Source organism: Dysidea avara, chromosome 1 (assembly GCF_963678975.1).
Source record: "Dysidea avara chromosome 1, odDysAvar1.4, whole genome shotgun sequence".
Lineage (NCBI taxonomy): Eukaryota > Metazoa > Porifera > Demospongiae > Dictyoceratida > Dysideidae > Dysidea > Dysidea avara.
Window position 1 is genome coordinate 15,641,926 of NC_089272.1, and position 27,246 is coordinate 15,669,171.

General features: G+C 37.2%; 2 protein-coding genes across 2 annotated transcripts; both read right to left on the reverse strand.

Moving 5' to 3' along the window:
• Positions 1 to 1,663: 1,663 nt before the first annotated feature.
• On the reverse strand, positions 1,664 to 2,452 carry LOC136241674 (endoglucanase A-like; the record flags this gene model as incomplete). Its single annotated transcript, XM_066032931.1, has 2 exons — positions 2,330 to 2,452; positions 1,664 to 1,735 (listed from the first exon to the last, which is right to left on the reverse strand). Coding segments are annotated over exons 1-2 (195 nt in total), but the record flags the coding sequence as incomplete, so codon positions are not given.
• Positions 2,453 to 3,135: 683 nt separating this feature from the next.
• On the reverse strand, positions 3,136 to 26,505 carry LOC136241683 (uncharacterized). The gene is made up of 14 exons (XM_066032944.1): positions 26,208 to 26,505; positions 23,347 to 23,640; positions 22,957 to 22,994; positions 21,358 to 21,480; positions 20,135 to 20,419; positions 17,494 to 17,764; positions 16,373 to 16,669; positions 15,592 to 15,909; positions 11,753 to 12,052; positions 8,733 to 9,029; positions 6,477 to 6,794; positions 4,976 to 5,269; positions 3,344 to 3,921; positions 3,136 to 3,150 (listed from the first exon to the last, which is right to left on the reverse strand). The coding sequence occupies exons 1-14, from the start codon at positions 26,503 to 26,505 to the stop codon at positions 3,136 to 3,138; spliced, it is 3,726 nt and encodes a 1,241-aa protein (XP_065889016.1).
• Between the last annotated feature and the right edge of the window lie 741 nt (positions 26,506 to 27,246).

Below are 27,246 nucleotides of genomic sequence, written 5' to 3' on the forward strand. Positions count from 1 at the left end.
TTGTAGGTGATGAGACTACTGTTGCAACTGGTGTAGATAATGGTACCATTGTTGTAACCGGTGTAGGCGATGAGACTACTGTTGTAACTGGTGTAGGTGATGAGACTACTGTTGTAACTGGTGTAGATGATGCTACCATTGTTGTAACTGGTGTAGATGAGGCTACCATTGTTGTAACTGGTGTAGATGATTCTACCATTGTTGTAACTGGTGTAGATGATGCTACCACTATAGTAGCTGGTACAGATGATGCTACCATTGTTGCAACTGGTGTAGATGATGCTACCATTGTTGTAACCGGTGTAGATAATGCTACCATTGTTGTAGTTGGTGTAGGTGATGCTACCATTGTTGTAGCTGGTGTAGATGATGTGAACATTGTTGTCACTAGTGTAGACAATGCTACCATTGTTGTAACTGGTGTAGATGATTCTACCATTGTTGTAACTGGTGTAGATGATGCTACCACTATAGTAGCTGGTACAGATGATGCTACCATTGTTGCAACTGGTGTAGATGATGCTACCATTGTTGTAACTGGTGTAGATGATGTTACCATTGTTGTAACTGGTGTAGGTGATGAGACTACTGTTGCAACTGGTGTAGATAATGCTACCATTGTTGTAAGTGGTGTAGGTGATGAGACTACTGTTGTAACTGGTGTAGGTGATGAGACTACTGTTGCAACTGGTGTAGATGATGCTACCATTGTTGTAACTGGTGTAGATGATGCTACCATTGTTGTAACTGGTGTAGGTGATGAGACTATTGTTGCAACTGGTGTAGATGATGCTATCATTGTTGTAACCGGTGTAGGTGATGAGACTACTGTTGTAACTGGTGTAGGTGATGAGACTACTGTTGCAACTGGTGTAGGTGATGAGACTACTGTTGTAACTGGTGTAGCTACTGTTGCAACTGGTGTAGATAATGCTACCATTGTTGTAACAGGTGTAGGTGATGAGACTACTGTTGCAACTGGTGTAGGTGATGAGACTACTGTTGCAACTGGTGTAGGTGATGAGACTACTGTTGCAACTGGTGTAGATGGTGCTACCATTGTTGTAACCGGTGTAGGTGATGCTACCATTGTTGCAACTGGTGTAGATGATGCTAACATTGTTGTAACTGGTGTAGGTGATGCTACCAGTGTTGTAACTGGTATAGATGATGCTAACATTGTTGTAACTGGTGTAGATGATGCTAACATTGTTGTAACTGGTGTAGATAAGGCTACCATTATTGTAACTGGTGTAGATGAGGCTACCATTGTTGTAATTGGTGTAGATGAAGCTACTATTGTTGTAACTGGTGTAGATGATGCTACCATTGTTGCAGCTGGTGTAGATGAGGCTACCATTATTGTAACTGGTGTAGATGAGGCTACCATTGTTGTAATTGGTGTAGATGAAGCTACTATTGTTGTAACTGGTGTAGATGATGCTACCATTGTAGTATTTGGTGTAGATGATGCAAGTATTGTTGTAACTGGTGTAGACAATGCTACCATTGTTGTATTTTGTGTAGATGATGCTACCATTATTGTAACTGGTGTAGATGATGCTACCATTGTTGCAACTGGTGTAGATGAGGCTACCATTGTTGTACTTGGTGTAGATGATGCTACCATTGTTGCAACTGGTGTAGATGATGCTACCATTGTTGCAACTGGTGTAGATGAGGCCACCATTGTTGTAACTGGTGTAGGTGATGAGATTACTGTTGTAACTGGTGTAGGTGATGAGACTACTGTTGCAAATTGTGTAGATGATGCTACCATTGTTGCAACTGGTGTAGATGAGGCCACCATTGTTGTAACTGGTGTAGGTGATGAGATTACTGTTGTAACTGGTGTAGGTGATGAGACTACTGTTGCAACTGGTGTAGGTGATGAGACTACTGTTGTAACTGGTGTAGCTACTGTTGCAACTGGTGTAGATAATGCTACCATTGTTGTAACTGGTGTAGGTGATGAGACTACTGTTGTAACAGGTGTAGGTGATGAGACTACTGTTGCAACTGGTGTAGGTGATGAGACTACTGTTGCAACTGGTGTAGGTGATGAGACTACTGTTGCAACTGGTGTAGATGGTGCTACCATTGTTGTAACCGGTGTAGGTGATGCTACCATTGTTGCAACTGGTGTAGATGATGCTACCATTGTTGCAACTGGTGTAGATGAGGCCACCATTGTTGTAACTGGTGTAGGTGATGAGATTACTGTTGTAACTGGTGTAGGTGATGAGACTACTGTTGCAAATTGTGTAGATGATGCTACCATTGTTGCAACTGGTGTAGATGAGGCCACCATTGTTGTAACTGGTGTAGGTGATGAGATTACTGTTGTAACTGGTGTAGGTGATGAGACTACTGTTGCAACTGGTGTAGGTGATGAGACTACTGTTGTAACTGGTGTAGCTACTGTTGCAACTGGTATAGATAATGCTACCATTGTTGTAACTGGTGTAGGTGATGAGACTACTGTTGTAACAGGTGTAGGTGATGAGACTACTGTTGCAACTGGTGTAGGTGATGAGACTACTGTTGCAACTGGTGTAGGTGATGAGACTACTGTTGCAACTGGTGTAGATGGTGCTACCATTGTTGTAACCGGTGTAGGTGATGCTACCATTGTTGCAACTGGTGTAGATGATGCTACCAGTGTTGTAACTGGTATAGATGATGCTACCATTGTTGTAACTGGTGTAGGTGATGCTACCATTGTTGCAGCTGGTGTAGATGAGGCTACCATTATTGTAACTGGTGTAGATGAGGCTACCATTGTTGTAATTGGTGTAGATGAAGCTACTATTGTTGTAACTGGTGTAGATGATGCTACCATTGTAGTATTTGGTGTAGATGATGCAAGTATTGTTGTAACTGGTGTAGACAATGCTACCATTGTTGTATTTTGTGTAGATGTTGTTACCATTGTTGTACCCGATGTAGATGATGCTACCATTGTTGTAGCTGGTGTAGATGATGCTACCATTGTGGTATCTGGTGTAGATGATGTGAGCATTGTTGTCACTGGTGTAGACAATGCTACCATTGTTGTATTTTGTGTAGATGATGCTACCATTGCTGTAACCGGTGTAGATGATGTTACCCTTGTTGCACCTTGTGTAAATGAGGCTACCATTGTTGTAACTGTTGTAAGTGATGAGACTACTGTTGTAACTGGTGTAGATAATGCTACCATTGTTGAAACCGGTGTAGGTGATGAGACTACTGTTGTAACTGGTGTAGGTGATGAGACTACTGTTGTAACTGGTGTAGGTGATGAGACTACTGTTGTAACTGGTGTAGGTGATGAGACTACTGTTGTAACTGGTGTAGCTACTGTTGCAACTGGTGTAGATAATGCTACCATTGTTGTAACTGCTGTAGGTGAAGAGACTACTGTTGTAACTGGTGTAGGTGATGAGACGAGTGTTGCAACTGGTGTAGATGATGCTACCAGTGTTGTAACTGGTATAGATGATGCTACCATTGTTGTAGTTGGTGTAGGTGATGCTACCATTGTTGTAGCTGGTGTAGATGATGTGAACATTGTTGTCACTAGTGTAGACAATGCTACCATTGTTGTATTTTGTGTAGATGATGCTACCATTGTTGTAACCGGTGTAGATGATGCTAACATTGTTGCAACTTGTGTAAATGAGGCTACCATTGTTGTAACTGGTATAGGTGATGAGACTACTGTTGTAACTGGTGTAGATGATGTGACCATTGTTGTAACTGGTGTTGGTGATGCTACCAGTGTTGTAACTGGTGTAGATGACGCTACCATTGTTACAACTGGTGTAGATGACGCTACCATTGTTGTAACTGGTGTAGATGATGTGAGCATTGTAGTAATTGAGGGTATAGCTGTTGTAAGTGGTGTTATAGCTGTTGAAGATGTGTTCGCTGAAGATTCTATTCAAAAGATAAACAAAAATTCAAGTATACGCAACCTATATACATACACTTAATGTAGGTTAGAGACCTAGCACAAGGATCTTTGTGTACTTTAAAAAATGAGGTGAAACCTAGGTTTTTAAACTTAAAACACTAAGATTAGAGGAAGTAGTCTCTTACCAACCTAAATAATGAAGCACTTTATATGAGTGTATAGGTTAAGTCATTGTGGGATTGGATGTAATGTCAATTCAAAATCATCAGACTATATATAATATATATACTGTGAAACCAAAAATTAATGCTTTCATTGAAAAGCTGTGGAAATCTAACTTCGCAATTAAGTGGAAATTTGTGCAATGGTATCAAGTAGTAATGCTTAGTAGGGTTCAACCTTAAAATAAATGGTGCACATCAAAATTCTGCAATAAAACCATCACAGAAACATCATACGTGATGAAAGGTACTTTTACAGAAGAGACTTAGCATTTCAAATCACAAGGAAACACTTACAAATTTACAAAGGCTGATTATTAAATTCAAATATACGTATATCACCAAACCCAATTTTTGATGTGTCTATAGCTTGCAAGCCTGACCACAGTCGGAAGGCTAGAGCTAACTTAAGCATATAAAACCACCATATCATACGTACACTACAATAACAAACCAACCTGTGGCATGTGCCTCTTCTGATTCTGATGAGTGTCTTCCTTCTACACTTTGCCTTTCCTTGTATCTTCAATTGTACGATTATGCTCTATATAATTATTATATACTTCATACCAAAGTGGTAATTTTCTGTATTGATACTTAACCTTACATTATTATAAGTTTACCAAAGTACTACATAAAAATGCAGCTACTAACATATGTACAACAATAACTACATCTATTGTTGTTGCGACAACAAACTTAATACCTACCAATTGCCTATGCATGTTGTTTATACATTATTCATAGTATAATGTGTGGGAAAATACATATAAAAGACTGCTGCCAACTTATATATAAACCTCCTTAATATTAAAACTATGTAAAGTGAACCATACACACATTATTTTATCTTTACCTAAGAAATCCAAAATTAATGTATCACTTGAAGTGGTACCATTTATGTTCACTACACAGACTAGAAATCTGCCATTATCAAAGGGAGTCAATTCATCCAGTGTGAAATTTGCACTGTACACTGCTGAGTTACCAACTATGATGGGATCTACATCTTCAAATGTTTCCAGTGATAATATTGATATATCCACACTGCTTGTGATACCCCTGACTGCTGTTGCATTACACTCCAGTGTGAGTGGTTGTCCAGTAATCTGATCAGTTACAGCTCTCAAATTTACCACAGGACTTGGAACTAACAGATTAAACAATATACATAACAGGTATCACATGATTATAGATCAAGACACATGGTAGTGTGTTGTGTGGCCAGGAAAGCTGGCAAGTCACACTGTGTGTTTATTGGTAGGAAGAAAGAAAACACAATTTTCATGCTTACATAATAATATAGTTCCATGGTCCCTTCTTCACAGCACACCATTTTTGCATTATAGTTGTTTGGTAGATAGAATAGACCACACAGCAAATTTAATTAAATTTGCTTCCACCATTCATGAGATACAGGCACTAAAATGTTACAATTATTTTTCTTCTTTTAAAGGGTCTACAGAGGTCTAGATTATTCTTTTAACACACTTTGCATAAAACAAAAACAAATAATTTGATTACCTTGAAATTTGGTATAGATGAAGAGCGTGTAGTGGTGTGCTCTACTAGAAATCTGATAAGTATACATGCTGCTATGAACAATTATTTGCATTAAAAAATTGAACTAAAGGAGTATTACTAAACTGGTATGGGAACAACTTTAAATTTAGTGTGTGTGTGTGTGCGTGTGTGTGTGTGCGTGCGTGCGTGCGTGCGTGCGTGCGTGTGTGTGTGTGTGTGTGTGTGTGTGTGTGTGTGTGTGTAGGCTAGTCATTGTAGCAGTGCCTTTTGATGGTTAGAAAAACAAAGAAATAACAGCTACAGAGTTACAAAGCAAAAACCAAACAACTCACAGGATTGAGATGCTCTAATAGAACAGTCACCAAAATTAATGTGCGAAAATGTCTCAAAAGATTTACCAGGGTTTGAACCAGGGATCTGCATACTAAACATCCAAATCCTTAACCCCTGAGCCACTACCATTATGGCTGTTCATTTCATTAATTTCTTAAAATTCTAGCTAAAATCTACTTAATATAAAAGTTTGCAATTTCATAGATATACCAATGGTAAAACCAAATCCAGTCTACAGCCTGCTTTGGGGCCATATAGAGTACCAAAAAGTATGAAAATCCACACAAAACAGCCAAGCTGTGAAACTAGGTGTGGACTTCAATAGGTAAAAAAGTTTTGAAATCAAAAGTGATGGTCAAGAAATGGCTGCAATGAAGTCAACACTAATAAATTTTAATAACAATAATGTTAATGCTATATAATAAAAGTTGTCAACTAGCTGCTGCAATGAATTCAGTAGTTGGACTCACTAACAAAGTTGACTGTTATCATGTACTTACTGGTAATGTTTTGCAGATCTACAGACAATGTTTCAATGTTTTCTCCAATCTTTATATCACAAGTATACACTCCTTCATCACCTTCCATCACATAGTCAAATTGAAGGATTTTTGTGAAAGTGTTACCATCAGAAAATGTTGGAATAATGGACACTCTATCATCTTCTATTAAAACCCCATTAGGTCCTACCCAGGTAAGTGTTATATCACTTATATCTGTCCCAAATGCTGTCGTTAATGAACAAACAATGTCCTGCATTTCACCAACCATTGCTTGCATGATTCCAGACGGTTGCAACACAATTTTTGGAATAAATTCTGCAAAACAAACAATAAAATAAAAAGTCACTTGTAATGTGCTATGTCATCCTTGTTATTTAAGAATATATATAACTGCCAGAACAAAACTTCCAAATTGTATGATCAAAAGGAGAGGAAGAAGATATGTGACTGAATTTGACAAAACCCGGCTTTGACGCACAAAGCTTCGTTAGGAGATATGGCGATTTTAAGTAATCATTGTGTAATAACTTCCCAGTGCCTACAGCTGTGCAAACAAAATTTGCACCAAGTATGCATCTATTTACTAGCTATCATTGAGTGGGTGTATACATTTCTGATACCCAAAATTAGCCCTGTTTTGGGAAGCTTTTCTCAAGCGGGTAATAATATCACAGGTGGTGGTAATAGGGTGGGAGGGGGGGTGGTGGGTGGGCTTAATATAGGGGTATAAAATGAAGCAAGAAGACGATTGGAATCCAGAGGCCAAGTTTGGGCTCTCCATGGCCCTCAAATCACTCCAAATTGACTAAGAACACTGTTGGCGAGCTCTCTGTGAAGTCCCAGCTTACTACACACCATTATCACAAAGCCATGGCCATTCAATGGCACCAATTTCCCACTCGTGGCTTTGACAGTGTCGGAAGAAAGCTGCCACAGAAACCAGACTTACCAGTCCTGAAGGAAGTACAGTGTGGAATATGATAGTGTATTAGGCCAGCAATCCATTTCTGGTAAAAACGTAAGTTTGATTTTGTGTGTGTGGAAGCCTTGTTATGTGAAATCCGGTCACATATGTGTTTTTTAACTTTTATTTTTAAACTACAGATTTTTCAACATAGCATCAAGGCATTTAATATGTGTGTGTTGCACTGGTACCATATGTGACCTAGTACGGGGAAACTGGTCTTATCACCTATTTAAGAAATTACGGTTATAAGTATTAAGTGTGTAGCAATGGTTGAAGTTATGTGTACCAAATTTTCACACTTTTGCTCAAATTCATTACCTTACAGAGCATCCACTGCACAAGTGGCCAACAGCTAAGTTTCCTGCCATTTTAGATAGTTTTTAGACTGAGGTTCACTGTATCAGGTGAGCTCCAAAAGGGGTGGGAGGTGGGGAGTCTGCAGGAGGGCTAAAAATCATAAAGGGGAAAGTGTAGCGATGAATTATGCCAAGTTAGCCATCCAGGTCTCCACACTGGCTAAAATGAAAGGAAGCCTGCACCACAGGACTATATTTAACACCACAGAGCTGTACAGCCACATACAGCCATCCCCAGGCTGACCAGAGCTCCATTAAGACCCCAAACCACTCTTATGGGTCACCACTGTGCTTGGGAAAAGTAGCCAGCAAAAGCAGACCACTGAAGTCTAGCAGATACTTTTGTGATAATGAAATTTGATAATTCATTCATGTGTCTTTGTGTTCTTGGTGAAAAATCAAATCTGCTGTCATGGGCAATAAGACCAGTTTTCCCAGATCTTTGACATGATTGCATCTTTTCAACAGGTGAAACAATTTCATATTCATCATAGTGCATGCAGTATCCAAAATCAAGTACTGCAGATGAGTAGCTAGCATGTGATCTAAGTGAACACATTGTTTGAACAAGTTCCAACTAAAACATCTTTGGGAAAAATACATACTTTTAGAGTCAAAACATGGTTGAATTTTTCCTCATCAATACTTCAAGTTAAGCAAATTTATGTGTTTCACCTGTGATAGGGTAAAGCATAAAAGCAAATGCAGACTTTTTATTGCTGTAAAACAGTTTAATACGTGTTTTCAGTAACAATAATATGAATTGTGTTCATTATTTGCTTTCTTTCTGACACACCCACTTCACATTTTAATAAGTTTGTTAACAATCATCCTTATTTTGCTGGCATAATGCTTGATGCTTTTGATCACCTATTATGCTTTAAATTATGATGGCATAATCAGAAGGGGCCTATTGTGTACATGTAATACCTGATACTTGTAAGTCATATGGTTCACTGGTGTACTCCACACCATCAATGATAATAGAGCAATTTAATATTCCACTGTCAGTTACTTCTATTTCAGTGATGTTAATAGTTTGTTCCACTTCCATGTCAGCAAAACATCCAGTAGAACAAGCCCAAATAAAATCACTCTTATTAAATGTCAGTGTAGAGTTGACCTCACAGGTGAAAGTGATGTTGGATCCAAGCAGGTGTTCAAAAGTATTATTACCATCATCAACAAGGTTACCAGGAGGATCACTTACAATGGTAACAATGATATCTGTGTATTAAAATTATCAGATTCTATGATAGTACGGTATAGTAGGGATCATGCACTTTACTATGAAAATACCATAGATTCCCTAAAGTTTTGGCTTTTCTAAATATTCAGCACTCCTCGTGCTTTGAATGCAATGTGCTCTAAATTTCAGCAAGTGCAGTGAAGTTTCTAATTATAAGCGCACTAATCTTTTGGCACTTGGAACGCTATAGTTGACGAAGGTCTCTTGAGTACTGAGAATTCCCAATGACCTGACACAATATGCTACCTCGATGCTGGATGAAGCACCAAGTGTGAAATTTGTCAGGGAATGTACCCAACGATATCATCATGTGACATCACGAAATGATTTTCGTTTCTGTTCACAGAATAAAAATCTCTTCTGGCCCCACATCTCCTTGCACACATGCTTTGTTAAGCCATGGAACACTTCATGCAGCATCTGGTAGCAAGATTTATCACAAGATAGTTTAATAATATTATTGATTGTGGTTTCTATTTTTTATTCCTTGTTGAAATCCTTAATATTATGTCTGAGTGACTGTATTCAAAAGTAATGTATATAGTAATGACATTGACCCTCCTGGATAATTTAGGCAATCATATTATATAGCGCTGTGGCCAAGTGAGTGTTGTGGTATCATCAGCTCTGCATCAAGGCTTTACTGTTGGTCCCTGTAGAACGAAATCCAAAAAGTAAGCAGTAAACAGATCGCAAATAATATAGCCACGAAGCGTGCAGACTGTATTAAGGATAGATCCCTAAAAATTCGACAATAACACCAGGTTGGTACATTTTTTTCCTAATTGTTCGACCAGACACGAACAGAATTAATTTATTTCTGCTGAGTTTTTAGGGAACCTACAGTAAATGTTGACCAGAAACCAGCCTTACAGTACCTTCACAGTATTAGTTACTGTAGGTATAAGTCAATCCCAAAAGTGCCCTGAGTACAACTTGAAATGTTTTCTTAAATATTTACTATGTTTAGTGGTAGATAGTTGGCGCCTGGATGAAAAGTGTGTTGGTAAATGTGGACATTGTGTGTTGCAGTTATGTTGTGTTCCAAGGAGGATGGTGTGTTCTGCAGTGTAATGGTGATGTAGTATACAAGGTTACTATGTGCAGCCATGTGTCACTTTGCTACAGCAAAAAAAATCATGCTTATGCTGAGTTATAAGATTAATAAAAAAAACCAGCTAAGCTGTAAAAAGGGTGCAGCCTCCAAAAAATCCAAGGTAATAAAGATGTGAAGTCAAAGCTGGCGCCAAGAAATGGCTGTGATGGTAGGTTAATGGCAAAAATTTTAATAATGACAATTCAGGTGAATTTACATTGCCTCTTCCAAGTTTCACTAGGATTGGCACCAAATTCATCTGAATTGTCGTTATTAAAATTTTTGCCATTAACCTACCATCACAGCCATTCCTTGGCCACCATATTTCATTTCACATCTTTTTTAACCCTGGCGTTTTTGGAGGCTGCACCCTTTTTTTACAGCTTGGCTGTTTTTTGATTAGATATTACTTCTCTTTGCCATTTCATACCTACTATGGCCAGCTTAGGTATTTCTCTTTAACTTGCCTCTTTTCTTTACTACAGGGAGAAGATTATTATGAAGGAGAAGATTTTAATTTCTTTAGCTACATGTACAATTAGGTAATACTATTTAGTAATTTACAAAATTTTGTGTTGATTGATATTCCTCAGGTTAAACTGTTTGCAACTGAATACTCTACAGGAAAATGTGTATGTAGCTGAAATTTCTACAGTTAGACTCATAATGAAGTTGTACTTTTTGACTACATGGTGAATGGTTTGTAGTTGAACTCACCTCAGAGTGATTTGTAACTTAACTAAACTCTCTACAGAAAGAATTGCAAGATAGCTGAACTTTCTACAGAATAGTTTTCTGTATACACCTGTAGCTGAACTCTCCACAGGGTGACTTGTTATGCAACTGACCTCTCTACGGGGGACATATTCTCTAGCTGATATCTCTACAGGGTGACTTGTTTCTAGCAGTTCTCTCTAAAGGGTGACTTGATTCTAGCTGTTCTTTCTACAGGGTGACATGTTTCTAGCTGACCTCTCTACATGGTGTTTTGTTTCTAGCTGATCTCTCTACAGGGTAATTGGTTTCAAGCTGATCTCTCTACAGGGTGACTTGTTTCTAGCTGACCTCTCTACACAGTGTCTTGTTTCTAGCTGATCTCTCTACAGGGTAATTGGTTTCAAGCTGATCTCTCTACAGGGTGACTTGTTTCTAACTGATCTCTCTACGGAGTGATTTGTTTCAAGTTGATCTATCTACAGGGTGATTTGAAATGTAACTGATTTCTCTACAGGGTGACTTGTTTCTAGCTGATCTCTCTACAGGGTGACTTGTTTCTAGCTGATCTCTCTACAGGGTGACTTGTTTGTAGTTGAACTCTCCTTTGGGTGACTTAATGTTAGCTGAACTCTCTTTATTGTAGCAGAACGTTCTAATAGAGAGACTTATTAAGAAGCTGAATGTTCTATTATGGAAGCAATTTATTTCAGTTGAACATCTACTGAAGCCATTTGCACAATGCACGGCCTTAACATCTGGTGAAGGCAGTAATACCATTTCTCTAGTAATCCCAATATTACTTAATACTTACTATAACTGATAGTCACTATCATAGTACCTCAAAAAAACAAATAACTATTCATGAAAAACTAATGCATATTCTCTTACCTAGCACATCCAGAACGAATGCATCACTTGCTAATGTTGTGGTACCATTGATATTAACCAAACAGACTAGAAGTCTGCCATTATCAAAGGGAGTCAATTCTTCCAGTGTGAAATTAGCACTGTACACTGCTGAGTTACCAACTATGATGGGATCTAAATCTTCAAATGTTTCCAGTGATAATATTGATATATCCACACTGCTTGTGATACCCCTCACTGCTGTTGCATTACACTCCAGCGTGAGTGGTTGTCCAGAAATCTGATCAGTTACAGCTCTCAAATTTACAACAGGAGTTGGAACTGTCAGAACAAATAGTAAACATTATAGAGTTGTAATTGAAATGAATTATACACAATAGGCCTCAGAGAATTATACTCCAAATTTTCATCATTTTTAAATTCCAAATTTCTCCCAAAAAGTTCTCATTATGCTCTTATTATTCCCGGAATATATTCTTTATTCTAAAATCTCAACTCTAAAATTTTGGAACAGTAATAGTGCTGTTCTATTAGATAGGAAAGTTACCTTTTAGTTTGGAAATGACTAGCCACTGTTGCAGTAAAGTAATAATTATTCCACTGACTGCTCTATTAGAGTATATAGATATCAGCTAACATGAATTCATATATTATGCCAATTATGCTCTCAAAATGCTGGAATAATTCCTAATTCCTTTACCCCATCATTATGCTCAAAATTATGTAGGAATAATTCCCTGACCTGTATGCACAATGACTATCAAGCTTAACGCTTAACATTCTTTCAAAATTTAATATCCATGCCACATAATGTACATATTATCACAATGTTATGACATCTTTTAATGTACAACCTTCTTTTAATGCCAAAGTCTCTTTCACAGCCGGCATTGTTTCCTCCCAATAGTGTAAATTCTCAATTATTGGCTGCACTCAATTATTGGCAAAGTATTTTTGGTTATCAGCACAAAATTATGCCAGTTTAGTGCTTTGATAATTTACAGTATCTATTAAAAGGGCAAAGAAGTGAAATCGAGGTAGAAACTGCCCTTTGAGACAAAAGGTATGCTACTGAAAAGGGTGTCATAGGAAATTAAAAAAACTGTGGTGGTTTGGAAAATTGAACTTACAGTCGGTAGTATACCTAATTGGAATGTAGCACTATGCTGTACTGCTACAAGCTGTCCACCTCACTCAGTTTTTTCCTTATAAATGCAAGTCAAATGGTTGAAAAGAACTACATCTAGTAAAGAAGAATGAAAGTTTAACCTGACATTAACCCGAACGCTAATTGAGGTTTGCAAAATAATGTCATTCACTGCCTATGTAGGTAAGTTTTTTGTGAGTTTAAGATTCAAGGGGAGCTAGAATTGGCCTGGTTTTGCTGGGATGGCTGCTTCATTCCCTCCAATCCTAGCTCATCTTGAATTCACCAAAAATTACAATATTCCTTCAAACAACTAGTGTATTAGATACTGATGATAAAGTGTCTGTAAAATAGCCATTTAGCTAAACACATAGCCATGCCGGTATTGACTTTTTATCACATTTAAACATGGATACTGGTGCCAGATTTTTATCCACTTTAATTAGAGTATCTCAATCAGAGCGACCATGGCAGGCCATGATCTTTCCTTTTCTAATCAGGTTGCCAACATTATGGCCACTTCTACCAAGGAAATCACACCAGCTTTGTGTCCTCTACCTACTCTAATAGTGCAGTCATGCTCTTAGAACATTTGGCTATAGTTAAAGTCATCCTGTAAATAGTTCAGCTACAAACTAGTCACTTTGTACTTGTATAGATAAACAGTCTACAGGGTGACATGTTATGTGGCTGAACTCTTCGTAGGGTGACTTTTTTTTGTAGATAAACTTTACAAAGTGACTTCTTATGTAGATGTGACTTCTTAATAATGTAGATGAATATGTAGATGAATGCTGAATGCTTTACAGAGTGACTTGTGATGTACCTAAACTATCTACTGGGTGACTTGTAACATACTGTAACTGAGCTTCCTTCAATGTTACTTCTAATGGTAGAGTTAAGCAAAAAACAATTCACACTGTCAAAAACTCAGCTACTTGTAGAGAATTCAGCTACATAGCTAGCATGTCACCTTGACAATTGGTTCTCTGCTCAGTCAAATAGTGATTTAGTTTGCCATACATTTTTTTGTTCCAATAGTAGTAGTGCAATTAATCCCAAATCACAAGGTTTGTTTTTGTAATCGTACTGTAAAACAGTCAATGAAACAAGAAGCCTTTTCAGTGCAACAGGAAAGTGATATAATAAACTGACTGACAATAAGAAACCTTTTTAAGCATAACAAACATTGATATTTTGAATAGCCAATTAAAATTGCTGACATGAAGTATTTAAGGGGTAGGTAAAAACAGTGGACCCGGGGACCAAGGATGCGGGACCAGTGGACCCACAGAAATCCAACTCTTCTTGGAACATTTTACACTTCACAGTATTCTATACTTGTACAGGTACCTCTGCAAGCAGTCTTGCATGGCCAATCCACTTTTTCTCCCTTTGCAGCATCTCGCACGATATTTACACCAATTAGAAATTATAAGTGCCTCTGAAAAAGTGTCTGAAGCTGACTGCATTACTTAAAGGTCACTCGCTATTTTCCCAGAGTATTTGTACAATATTTCTAAACTTTAGTAGCTAGGTGACATAATAGACTAGCATGCTCATTGTGCAGCAGGCAAACAATTATCAGCTAAGCCGGCCAAGCTAAGGCCACTCCAAATAAATTCTCTGTTTCCCGTCCTGGACTCAGGCATTTTGCATGCAGGCGAGCGGTCCATTTCCATTATTTCATTATAGGATTGGCAGCTTTTCAATCCATTATTTACCTGGCACAACCATAAACAGCTGCATAAAAAAATGCTTAAACTTGTTCCTTCCTTTTAAGTTGCAAAAATAGCACAAACGTGAAGTCTGTGTCGAGTTGATAGCACTACTGACACGTGAGCTGACACAGTTTCAAGATGGCTTTTACTGAGCCCACCAGTATGCAATAATAACCGGAAATAATGGAAGAATATGGAATAATGGAATATTTAGAGCTGACAGTAACCAGATGCGGGCGGTGGACGGGAAACAGAGAATTTATTTGGAGTGGTTTAAGCAAGTTCCAACAGTTCTTCATACATCATGATGCATTTGCACAATGTTCCTAAACTACTCTAGTAACTAGGCGGCATAATAGACTAGTATGCTTACTGTGCAGCAGGCAGTGGCCTATAAATGCAGTCAGCTTCAGATACTTTTTAAAGGCACTTATAATTTCTAATTGGTGTAAACATCGTGCGAGATGCTGCGAGGGGAGAAAAAAGTGGATTGGCCATGCAAGATTGTTTGCAGAGGTACCTAGTACAAGTATAGAATACTGTGAAGTGTAAAAAGTTCCAAGAAGAGTTGGATTTCCATGGATCCCCTGGTCCCGGGTCCTTGGTCCCCGGGTCCACTGTTTTTACCTACCCGTATTTAAGTGCAAGATTTTATGATATCATAAGTAGTCAATTAGATTAAGAAGCCATTTAAGCACTGAAAGAATGATGCAATCACTAGTTACAGGTTAATGACCACAAAGAACTGGATAGATAGCATGAAGGGTCACTATGTGATTAGTAGGCAATCACACACATTTTCATGCAATTAGGTACTTGTAACAGCCAAAATTATACTCAAATGTGTGTAATTACCTATACAAATTTGTAGCCATATATACTCTAGTGTCTTACAATGATTATTTTCTATTATATCAATATATTAATGTTTAATTGAGGGCTATGCAAAATTCATAATTATCATGTGTGTAAATATTTGCACTTGTACTTACTAATAATGTTTTGGAGTTCCACAAAAAGTGAATCAACATTTTCACCAATCATTACATCACAAATGTATACTCCTTCATCACCTTCAATCAGATAGTCAAATTGAAGGATTGTTGTGTAAGTGTTACCATCAGAAAATGTTGGAATAATGGACACTCTATCATCCTCTATTATAACCCCATCAGGTCCTGCCCAGGTAAGAGCTACTTCACTCATGTCTGTTGTAATAGCTGTTGTTACTGAACAAACAATGTCCTGCATTCCACCAACCATTGCTTGCATGACTCCAGATGGTTGTAGTGTAATTGTTTGAGTAAACTCTGTAAGACAAGCATTGAACTAAAGTCACCTGTTATTTTCCACAGGGGTTCGTAGAGACGAAAATAGCCAAATTTGAAGCATTCATGAAAAATTTATACTCATGATGGTGTTCTAACAAGATATACCTAGTCCTGGTACTTTCACAGGGAAATTATTAAACAGTATTTACTGTACCTGAATGGTTAATTTAGGACAGCCACTTTGGTGTAAATATACAAGGTGTCTAGCAAAGATGCATTATTATTGCGATCTATTCAAAAATTGTGATCTATGATAAAATATTTATCTGTTGTGGTATATTAATGCCTTGGTGATATATCAAAAAAGGTTAAAAATATAATGTGTAGTTTGTTCCTGTATCCTCACAATGTAGAATATTTAAGTTTATAATTGTTTTTCCTATGTACAGTACATTACGCAAAGCATCTATTACTAAAAATGTTTGATCTTATTGCGACATACCTGTTACTTGCAAGTTATATGGTTCACTGGTGTACTCCACGCCATCAATGATAATAGAGCAATTTAATATTCCACTGTCAGTTACTTCTATTTCAGTGATGTTAATAGTTTGTCCCACTTCCATGTCAGCAAAACATCCAGTAGAACAAGCCCAAATAAAATCACTGTCATTAAATGTCAGTGTAGAGTTGACCTCACAGGTGAAAGTGATGTTGGATCCAATCAGGTGTTCAAAAGTATTATTACTATCATCAGCAAAGTTACCAGGAGGATCACTTACAATGGCAACAATGATATCTATGAATTAGATGTGAGATAATGTAATAACAATTTGCAGCTTCAGTTTTATGGTTCAAGAGAAGTTTTACAGTGACTTCTAGTGTTTCTAAAAGCCTTCATTTGACTCTCTGCTAAAAATAGTGTGTAGCTACAGAAGATTATCCAGCAACTTTAGTCAATGTCATCTTCATGTGTCATTAAGTAGCACTATTTATGCTGCTAAATCAGATTCAGGAGTCTGGAAGTAAAACTCTCCAGGAGTTGACTATAAAGACCCAGCAGCTGCATGACCATGCCCACATTTCATTGAAGTTTTAAGTGGTGAAAATTAACGGTAAACCCAAAATTGGTTATTCATAGTTCCCACAAAACCACTCAATAGTATTTTCAACATCTTAAAAAGTCTAATCACCTTTAATTTGCTCCTGTTATGCTTTCAGAGAACTCTGCGTCAAGCTCTACTGTCTGTATAATGGTAAGCTTTATGGTTTATCAGAAACAAAAGTGACAACTATGTAGTTGCAAGGTACTACAATAATTCACTCTTTCATTTTAAAAGTTTCAAATCATTGATCATTGATGAGTACATTATAATTTATGTTCAGTGAATAAAGAAAAGTTTGGATTAGTTTTGTGTATTACATTACCGTATAACATTTTTTTTTTTTGTTCCATAAATTGTGCTACCATTCTTTGAATTCCTGATGAATAATTCTTAATACATGTAGAGTAGTAATTCACCATAACTTTATTTAGTATTGAGTGAAAATGTATAAAGGTATAAACATTTTCACACTATGCATGCATACAGTGTGTGGAGCAGGCAATGAGCCATTACACACCTTGTCGAGTAGTACTAAATATCCACATTCCGAGATTACCCACATTGCTAGTCCTTGTAATACCAATGATCCCTGAAGTCCCTGATCCTGGGATGTTGAAGAAGTTCTCTCCATCACCAGCATCATATCCAGCAGTTGCTGCATTCCCACCAAGTCCATTTGTTCCACCAGAATCATCACCAGTAGTCCATTGTATCAGTCCATCAGCATACAGGAATATTATAAAAGACCATATTCCATCAGTAGCAAGCACACATTGAAATGTGTTCCTCTACATACAAATAAGCACAAAATATAATTTAGATATAAAATCACTAGCGCAATCATGTATCAAAAATGACTAACCACAGTATACTGTATGTTGTGTACAGCAATGTACCATATGAATAAGTAAGTACTGGTCTTTCTCTTATACTAGACAGACATGCATGAAACACCACAACAGTACGGTATCATATATACAGTACAGTGGTACTGTATGTATGCCTTAAATTTCCACCCATAAAAACCATAATAGAAACATCTTACATGATGCAAAGCACCTTTATGGAAGAATCTCAGTGTCACTAACAATTAAAACACCTTATAGAAGAACGAATACTGAATTAAAAGAAAACATCCAAACCTTTCATATAGTTTGCCTGCCTGCCTACCAGCCTGACTGATCACAGTTGCAAAGCTGGAGGCTAAACTGTATGACCACAGCATTACACCACAATAACAAACTCACCAGTGGTATGTTTTTTTTGGGGTTCTGACGAGTGTCTGTGGTTTGTGCCTTTATCTTTAATCAAGCTGGTCATCAGCAACAAAACAGTATTAAAGCATTAATTTTCTTTATCGACACTTTCCATATTTTAGATGCCACAAAATTATTTAAAGCATTCATGCTACTGTTAGTAGACACCATACTCATAACTGCATGTCAGAATGATCTAGCAGTACCAATAACAATTGAGCACCGTGACATGCCCCTTAATGATCTAACTGTACTTATTGCAATCAATCATACTGACTACGCCTCGTATTGGTAATAAAAAGGGTGAAAAGGAGGCATGGAATGATCACACCCCTTGAAAATATCATGTAGGCCAGTCATCTGAGGCCCACTTGAGACACTCTAAACATGCAGTCACCCTAATACAATGGCCACATTCAATATTCTAATAGAACAGTCACATTTGTATACCATAGCTATGGCTATGTGCTAGCTATAACAAAAATAAACTACAGCAGTGTATTACAAAAATAATTAACTTAAAAATGAAGCAGGGATCCAAGCAATAAAAGTATTGAAACAAGCTACAGTATATGAATGATTACAGTATATGAATGATGATAACTATATATCCTGTGAGAAAATTCCTACTTTGGCATTGGACAATATAATTGTTATGACATTCCAATGTAGGAATTTTCCCACAGGGCTATGATCCCTACTTCGATTTTAAATTAATAATTTTTAAAATACACTGGTAATAAAAAAACCTACAAAATAAAGTGACCTAAATCTACATAATAGCTGAGAAAATCTTTCAGCTTGGTAGGGATCATGAAGGTTTGGGCTTTCTAATATCACTTTTCCTTCACAACAGCTTAGCAGTAATGGTCAGGCATAGCCAAGCCCATAAATGTCTTCAGAGCAAACCTAAACCCTTTCTATTTTAAAAATCTATTTAGCTGAATTTTCTATTGACTGACTCCCTGACTTACTGGTGCCTCCAGCCAAGCATAACTCAATTATGGATAAGACTACAGGCTTGATTTCCTAACTTCTCAATGTTGCTTTAGCTCAACACATGCCTTTTCACCAACCACGACAGTTACATTGAATGCACCATGGACACACCTTTGTCCTTTGTGTCTTATTCCATTATCCACTACCAGAAATTGATTCATGGTAATGTATGGTGGCTTTAGTGCTTTAATTTCCATCATGCAAATGAATGGAGAAAGACAGTTGGGTGACAGTTTTGTACATAGATTATTCCAGGAAGGATTGTGCAGCTTGTATATCTCAGGCTGTATGGCAAAGGTCACTCTACATCATTCAAAGATATCATTGGCAAAAGGACCATCATTGGTTAACCACTGCTATCACAGCCCTGTACACACAGTGAAAACAAACTAGTGAAGGTCACTACTAAATGTAGTGAACGTCACTACTAATGTCTGCCACAATACTCACTACTTATGTGTAGTGACGTTCACTACTATATGTAGTGAGGGTCACTACAAAAGAGTAGTGAAGGTCATTACAAAAGTAATGAACGTCACTACACAAAATAGTGAGTATTGTGGCAGAAATTAGTAGTGACTTTCACTAGTTTACTTTTACTGTGTAACATTAATTGCTACACACAAGGGGTAAGGAGTGTATAAGTATTGTACAGCAGTAGTGAATTAGTGAAATCCTTAGAAGACAGATTTTTTTTTGCTATTCCACTGCTTGTATTTGGCATTATTGATTCCCTGATGGCATTTAGCTTCGTGACTTAATAAAGTCCAACATTAACATGTGTAGCTAAAAGCCAAAAAAGATGTCATTCAGTAGTCCAGTCCAGTGATTAGTAACATCCCCATATTAATTCCACAATTGCAATACAAATGTATTACATTAATTTTATGTATGTACAATTACCCGATCAGTTCCACTGCTATAGTAACCAACAGTATCCCATGTAGCTATTAACAAATGAGTTGGAGTAAATGACACTGACAGCCCATCCTGTATTTCTCTTGAAGCTCTTTGAAGTAAAGTAAGATTGGTGGTCTCTCGAAAAAACACAGTTCCACTACCGTTTGTTTGGGTGTCTGTGTCAGCCCAGTATGGAGCAATCAATGCTTCTGTACCATTTCTAGGAAATCTGCTAGGATTAAACTGACCAAAACTATTTTCCAAACTAATTATTCCATTGTTGTTGACCTAAATAAAGTAATAATAAACAATCAATAGATGATACATAGTAGCTACAGATCGTAGGATCATAGAAAATGAGCACATGCTATAATACTTAATATGTACTGTATCAGTGTGTCTATAAGTATGGATAACAAAGTTACTGAATGGTCATGGGAAATATACGGTTCTTATAAAATTTTGCATTTGCAACATTAAATGAAAAGGTGTACTTTATTTTCCATACAGTACAGTTTAGGTGTGAACTGTACTTTATTGTCCACCGACTGTACTTTATGAATCTTCAACACTTTACAAAATACAGTTATGACAACAATTAAAACACAGGCATCAGTGGTACATCCCGCAGAGCAGTTGGGTGTGGCCAACATAATAATAATCAGCAGCTTAGTCCAGAGAAAATTACTAAGGTTTATGATCTTTACACTAAATAATAGGCTTGCTGCATACTTACTACAAGGAACACAGAACACTAGTGATAATGTGTGCCTGGACTATTAATATTTACTTGGACTGCTGTTAACATGTGTAAGTGCACAATAAAGGTTCCATGTTAGGATGATTTGTGTACTGTGTTTCAATCTACTAGAACATTCCATAAATACTTTTAATAATGCTATGCCTACTTGGTGTTTGGCCTCGATGCTAATGCTATATAAAACACTCAGCCTTGCCTCAGACTTTATTATTATCTTGGCTGCACGCCTCGTACTTTATTTATTCATAGCACTTGCAGCAATGCTTGAACATATACTAAAATAGGTGATTAGCTGTGAGACATAAGGAAACATGTACCAGTACTTTCCAAAATAGAGAAGCTCTTAAAGTGTTTCTATGGAAAGTTATGCAAAATAATATTGATTCAAATAAAATAATACTCCACTGTATGTTAGTACACAGTTGCACATTTCACTATTATAATTACAGTATCATGATTCACTTACAAATAATCTTTTATATGTTTGGTCAAAAAAGATGAAGTCTTCTTCCAGGTTAACTGGTGGTGAGGAACCATCATCAGTTGGTTCTACTGTATTATCATTTGTGTCTAACCCAAATGGGTAAAACTATTAGAAAGAATGAGAATGAACCATACATAGTATTTCAAAGATTTGAGACACATCAATACATGTACTATGTACAGTAGCTGTATTGCAAGAAGTAAAGTCAGTTTTGATTATAACAGTGTGTACATGCAAATAAAAATATATTATTATTTTACAAAACCAAGACTTACATACATTCTTCTGAAGTTTTGGTACTGTAATTTATGGGCGCTAGAAAGTATGTACTTTGAATTGGTTCATGCACACATACATGTACAGTAAAAAGGTCCAATGCTTACTGTACTCTCCCAGCATTATATATACATACTTTTATCAGTTCCAACTTACTGTACCTACTGCACTGTTATTAATTACAAATTTTCAATCATTATGTCAATGCATTAAATAAAACAATTGATTAAATTAATGCTTTAAGCCTTTGGTTATAAATATACTATAGGGTCCTGATAGGGATCATCCATTATTTTCAGCATTTTTGCAACAGTACAGAGAATTTGCTAAGGGGAGGGGGTAAATTAATCTGTATTTTTTTAAATGTTGGCTATACAGTAGTTGCACTATAATATAAATAATTAATTTACAATAATTTAGTACTAGTGTTCAATTAGAACATTAAAAGTTGTCGAAGCTGAATTGCAGCTGAAGGAGGATAGCTGTGTGGTGTGCACAAGGAACCAAAATTCTGTTGGTGCCTACGTTGTGACAATTCAGAGAATTAAGTAGACAGATACAGCGAGAATAACCAAAAGTTGACACTGATAATTCATATACATAGCCACAGTATAATATCAACACATAAATTTTATAGTGCACATTTGGGTAGGAGAGAGGATGAAAGGTACTCTCTGTATGCTTATTAAAATGCTGAAAATTATGGATAATTTTCCTTGATGGTAATTTTGCTTAGGATTTAATGAAACCTCTCAGAATAAAATTTCTGGCAGCTCTATTATAGCAGTCAGACACACTTTGTGTGTTTATCCAAAGTTCTTACTTATACTGCCCTACTCAAGTATTGAAACCTATGCTGGCATCATGACAAAACTTACATACCAATACTGACTGTTACTGACTTATATCAACACTGTCATACTCCATATTTACTCTGTCTTGGAACTGCTCTTTCACCTACTGCCTAGCTTGATGCAAAATCAGATCACTGGTCCTAGCCAAGGTATACTATTTTTCAAAATCTATTCTGAAAGACTACATTAAGTTCTAAACAAAGATTCCCTCAAGTGTAAGAGTGGAATATTTGCAGCTGGAATATGAAGCATTAAGTGTTGTTCCAATTATCACAATAAATTGACATTGACACGTGAACAATTTTGAAGTACATACTGTCTAGTACTCATGTGTTAACTAAGCACAATACATTTTAGCAGTCAATGATTGCAGCATTACAAGTAAGCAAGATTCTGTTGCTTCTGTATTTTATACAAAGATCTAAACACACTCATACATTTATATACATACCTCAGATAAGCATGTTGCCATTTCTGGATTACAAATCACTGAAAAAAATATTGATTGTAATATAGCGCTATGTTTATAATTTTTATGTAATATACCATACATAATATTACACAATATTATTATTGCTCATAAAAGAACTGCGTAAAGATGCATGCTACTAGTATATGTACAACAATGATTATTATTGTTGCTAAACAAGACACTGATAAGTACCTATAACAAAATTGCTGCATATAAATTATACCAATGACCTACTATGCATACTGTATGCACATTATTCATAGTATAATGTGTAAGCAGATAAAAACTGCAGCCAATTTGTATACATACCTCTTAAATAATCAAACTAAAGTGAAACATACAAATACAATTATTATACTGTATCTTTACCTAAGACATCCAAAATTAATGTATCGCTTGAAGTGGTACCATTTATGTTTACCAAACAGACTAGAAGTCTGCCATTATCAAAGGGAGTCAATTCTTCCAGTGTGAAATTTGCACTGTACACTGCTGAGTTACCAACTATGATGGAATCTACATCTTCAAATGTTTCCAGTGATAATATTGATATATCCACACTGCTTGTGATACCCCTCACTGTTGTTGCATTACATTCCAGTGTGAGTGGTTGTCCAGAAATCTGATCAGTTACAGCTCTCAAATTTACCACAGGACTTGGAACTAACAGATCAAACAATATACATAACAGGTATCACATGAATATAGATCAAGACATATAGTAGTGTGTTGTGCAGCCAAGAAAGTTGGTGCATCACAGTGTGTGCATGTTGGCAGGAAGAAAAAAAGCAATTTTCATGCCTGCATAGCTCCCCTTCTCCAAAGCACACCATTTTGTAGTATATAGCAAGCTGTTTGCTGGGCCACACAGCTCTAGCCATTCATGAGTTACGGACGAACAGTCTTTTGGGCCTAAATTATTTTTATAGCTCACTTTACAAAAATCATTATAAAACACGAGCACGTATTTCTATTGCCTTAAAAATTGGTACAGATAAAGAGTGTATAAAAGTGAATTTACATACTAAGTTTGTAAGGAATCTGATAAGTATCCAAGCTGCTACAATGTATGAACATATATTCATATACTGTAAAAAATATCAATTTTTGTAACAGCTACAGGGTAATGGAAATAACTTCAAATTTGGTGTGTATATAGGCTAGCCATCGTAGCAGTGCCTTTGATGGTTTTAAAAGCAAAGAAGTAATATTTGCAGAGTTACAAAGCAATAACCAAACAACTGTAAATTGCAGAATGGACAAATTTCGTAATAATGAAAAAATCAACCGTTGTCTCTAGCAACCTAAATTTTACATTATTTGTAGGTGTCAATGTCTTATGTCACCTCTCCAAGTTTTAAAACGATAGCATATATAAGTCATGAGATATGACATTTTGAAGTTGCAATTTTCCCATACATTGTCAATGAGCGGGGCAGCAGTTGCCCCTTCTCGGTAATCACACAAATCATGGGATTTAAAGAATGTCATATCTTATGACCTATATACTCTATCCTTTTATAACTTGGAGAGATTATTGTTGACATTCACACCTACAAATTACGTAAAATTGAGGTATGTGTACTTTTGAATTTTTGGTCTTTGCATAAATTGAAATACCTTATTTTTGTGATTGCCCAGAAGGGGCAACTGTAACCCTCTCACATAGAAATGTATGGGAAAACCCCAACTTTCAAAATGTCATATCTTATCACATATACATGCTATCCTTTCAAAATTTGGAGAAGTTACTTTAGACGTTATCACCTAAAAATATTGGGAAATTCAGGTTGCTAGGGGCAACGATTATTTCTATATGCTATAAAACCTTATTATGGAATTTGTCTATTGAGATACTTAAATAGAACAGTCAGTAGAAGAAAAATGTGCATAGATAGAAATGTCCAAAAAAATTTCCAGGGTATGAACCAGGGACCGGCACACTGAACACCCAAATTCTTAACCACTGAGCTACTGCTATCATTCACTCATTTAATTTCTACTTTATAAATTAAAATTCTAGCTAAAATCTACTTAATAGTAAAAGTTGTAATTTCAATGATATACCAATGGAAATTTCATCATTTCTGCACATTGCATGGTCTAAATAAATAAATAAATAACCTTGATGCTTGGGGGGTAGATCACGATATACATAATACATATCATGACCTACCTATGGCCTCTATTGTAAAGAGTTTAGGACAGAGACGCTTCTCTGCTCTAAACTCTTTCATCACCCAAGCATCAATAAACCAAAAGTACTTCCTACTTTGGCCCCGCTGGAATTACATAACCTTGCCTAGGCCATATACCATGGCAGATGAGGCCGCTTGGCACTTACCAAACCGCCTCCTCAATCAATGGATTGCTGGAGGTGAAGAATGAAGATCCGAGGAACAGAGCACGTAAATAGGTGAGTGGTAGTGTAACTAAACATTAAATAAAGTTTAAGTTATTAAACACAGTTAATGTTGTGAAGCGTAGGCTGCGCAAGTACCCAAAATATTAGCAAGCAACAGTGGGCTCTAATAAGAACAATGCATGTGCAACAAAGTGAGCAGAACACGTTGGCAGTAATTCATACCTGTTGTAACAAATCTTCCCACCCTGTCCCTACCCACTGAACAGTTCACAAACTTCACTACACACAGGTACTCTATGTTAATTGGCATGGTATGCTGGCAGTTAAAAATTCTAGTCAGTATCCCATTGTCAATAATGGTACTTACATATATATGTAGTGTAAGCAGTGGAGCAAGCTAAGTAGACACATAATGTTGTTGTTGTTGTACTCTAAACATTTACATGAAAGACTGTACTATCATATGCATTTTGATGCGAGTTCTTCAGCTGTAGGTCTGACTGGATTCCTTCACTGTGCCAGTCTGGATTCCTTCACCGTGCCAGCTGCTACTACAAGTAGAGATTGCTATTGAGGGATGCTCGCAGTTCAAATCTTTGTCAGGAGAGATGCTCTTTTATCCTGCCTGCAGTCACAGACAAGCCCCTCCAGTTCAGAGTGCCATCAGGAAATTGGGTTGCTAACAGCTGCTTGCCTCTCCCATCCAGATCAGTATCAGGAGATGCTCTCCCAACCAGATCACTAGCTGAAGATGCTCTCCCATCCAGATCATTATTAGGAGACGCTCTCCCATTCAAACTGCCAACTAGAGACGCTCTCCCAACCAGATTGCTAGCCGGAGACGCTCTCCCATCCAGATCACTACCAGGAGACGCTCTCCCAACCAGATCACTAGCTGAAGATGCTCTCCCATCCAGATCATTATTAGAAGACACTCTCCCATTCAAATCGCCAACTAGAGACTCTCTCCCAACCAGATCACTAGCTGAAGATGCTCTCCCATCCAGATCAGTATTAGGGGAAGCTCTCTCATTCAAATTGCTAACTAGAGATGCACTCCCAACCAGACTGCTAGCTGGAGATGCTTTCCCATCCAGATCAGTATTAGGAGACACTCTCCCATCCACAAGAAGACACTCTCTGTCATGAGCACTATTAAACATTTCCCAGCTATAGAGTACCAACCAGCTAACCACCATAGAGAGACCTCAGTGCTACTATCACATGTCAATGCTATTTCACACAGTGCCACTCTCAACAGTGGATATTGACAACTCTGAAAACAACGGTCACGTCCTGACCATTGTATCACCTGCACACAGGTGTTGATGCTGTCATCACAATCTGGCACCTACACATAGGTGTTGATGCTGTCATCACAATCTGGCACCTGCGCACAGGTGTTGATGCTGTCATCACAATCTGGCACCTGCGCACAGGTGTTGATGCTGTCACAGTCTGGCTAAAGCCACATGACACAAATTAGTGGTGACCCGCAGGTCAACACATCACCTACTGCTGCTATAAGCAGTTCGTACATTCTCCTTAGAGGAGTCTGAGACAGCCAGGGGGCCTCACTTAGGATATCTAACTTATCCACTAGGTTCTCCCATTTGCCTCTATTGTAAAGAGTTTAGGACAGAGACGCTTCTCTGCTCTAAACTCTTTCATTACCCAAGCATCAATAAACCAAAAGTACTTCCTACTTTGGCCCCGCTGGAATTACATAACCTTGCCTAGGCCATATACCATGGCAGATGAGGCCCCTTGGCACTTACCAAACCCCCTCCTCAATCAATGGATTGCTGGAGGTGAAGAATGAAGATCCGAGGAACAGAGCACGTAAATAGGTGAGTGGTAGCATAACTAAACATTAATATTACCAAAAAATCAAATGAAGTTTA

Excerpts from the sequence above, each read along its gene's own strand:
- LOC136241683 (XM_066032944.1), bottom strand. The coding sequence starts at position 26,505 with ATGTTTAATAGTGCTCATGACAGAGAGTGTCTTCTTGTGGATGGGAGA. Across the intron at positions 21,481-22,956 it reads TGGCAACATGCTTATCTGAG|TTTTACCCATTTGGGTTAGA; the intron begins GTATGTATATAA and ends TCTTTCTAATAG. Across the intron at positions 6,795-8,732 it reads ATATGACTTACAAGTATCAG|AATTTATTCCAAAAATTGTG; the intron begins GTATTACATGTA and ends TTTGTTTTGCAG.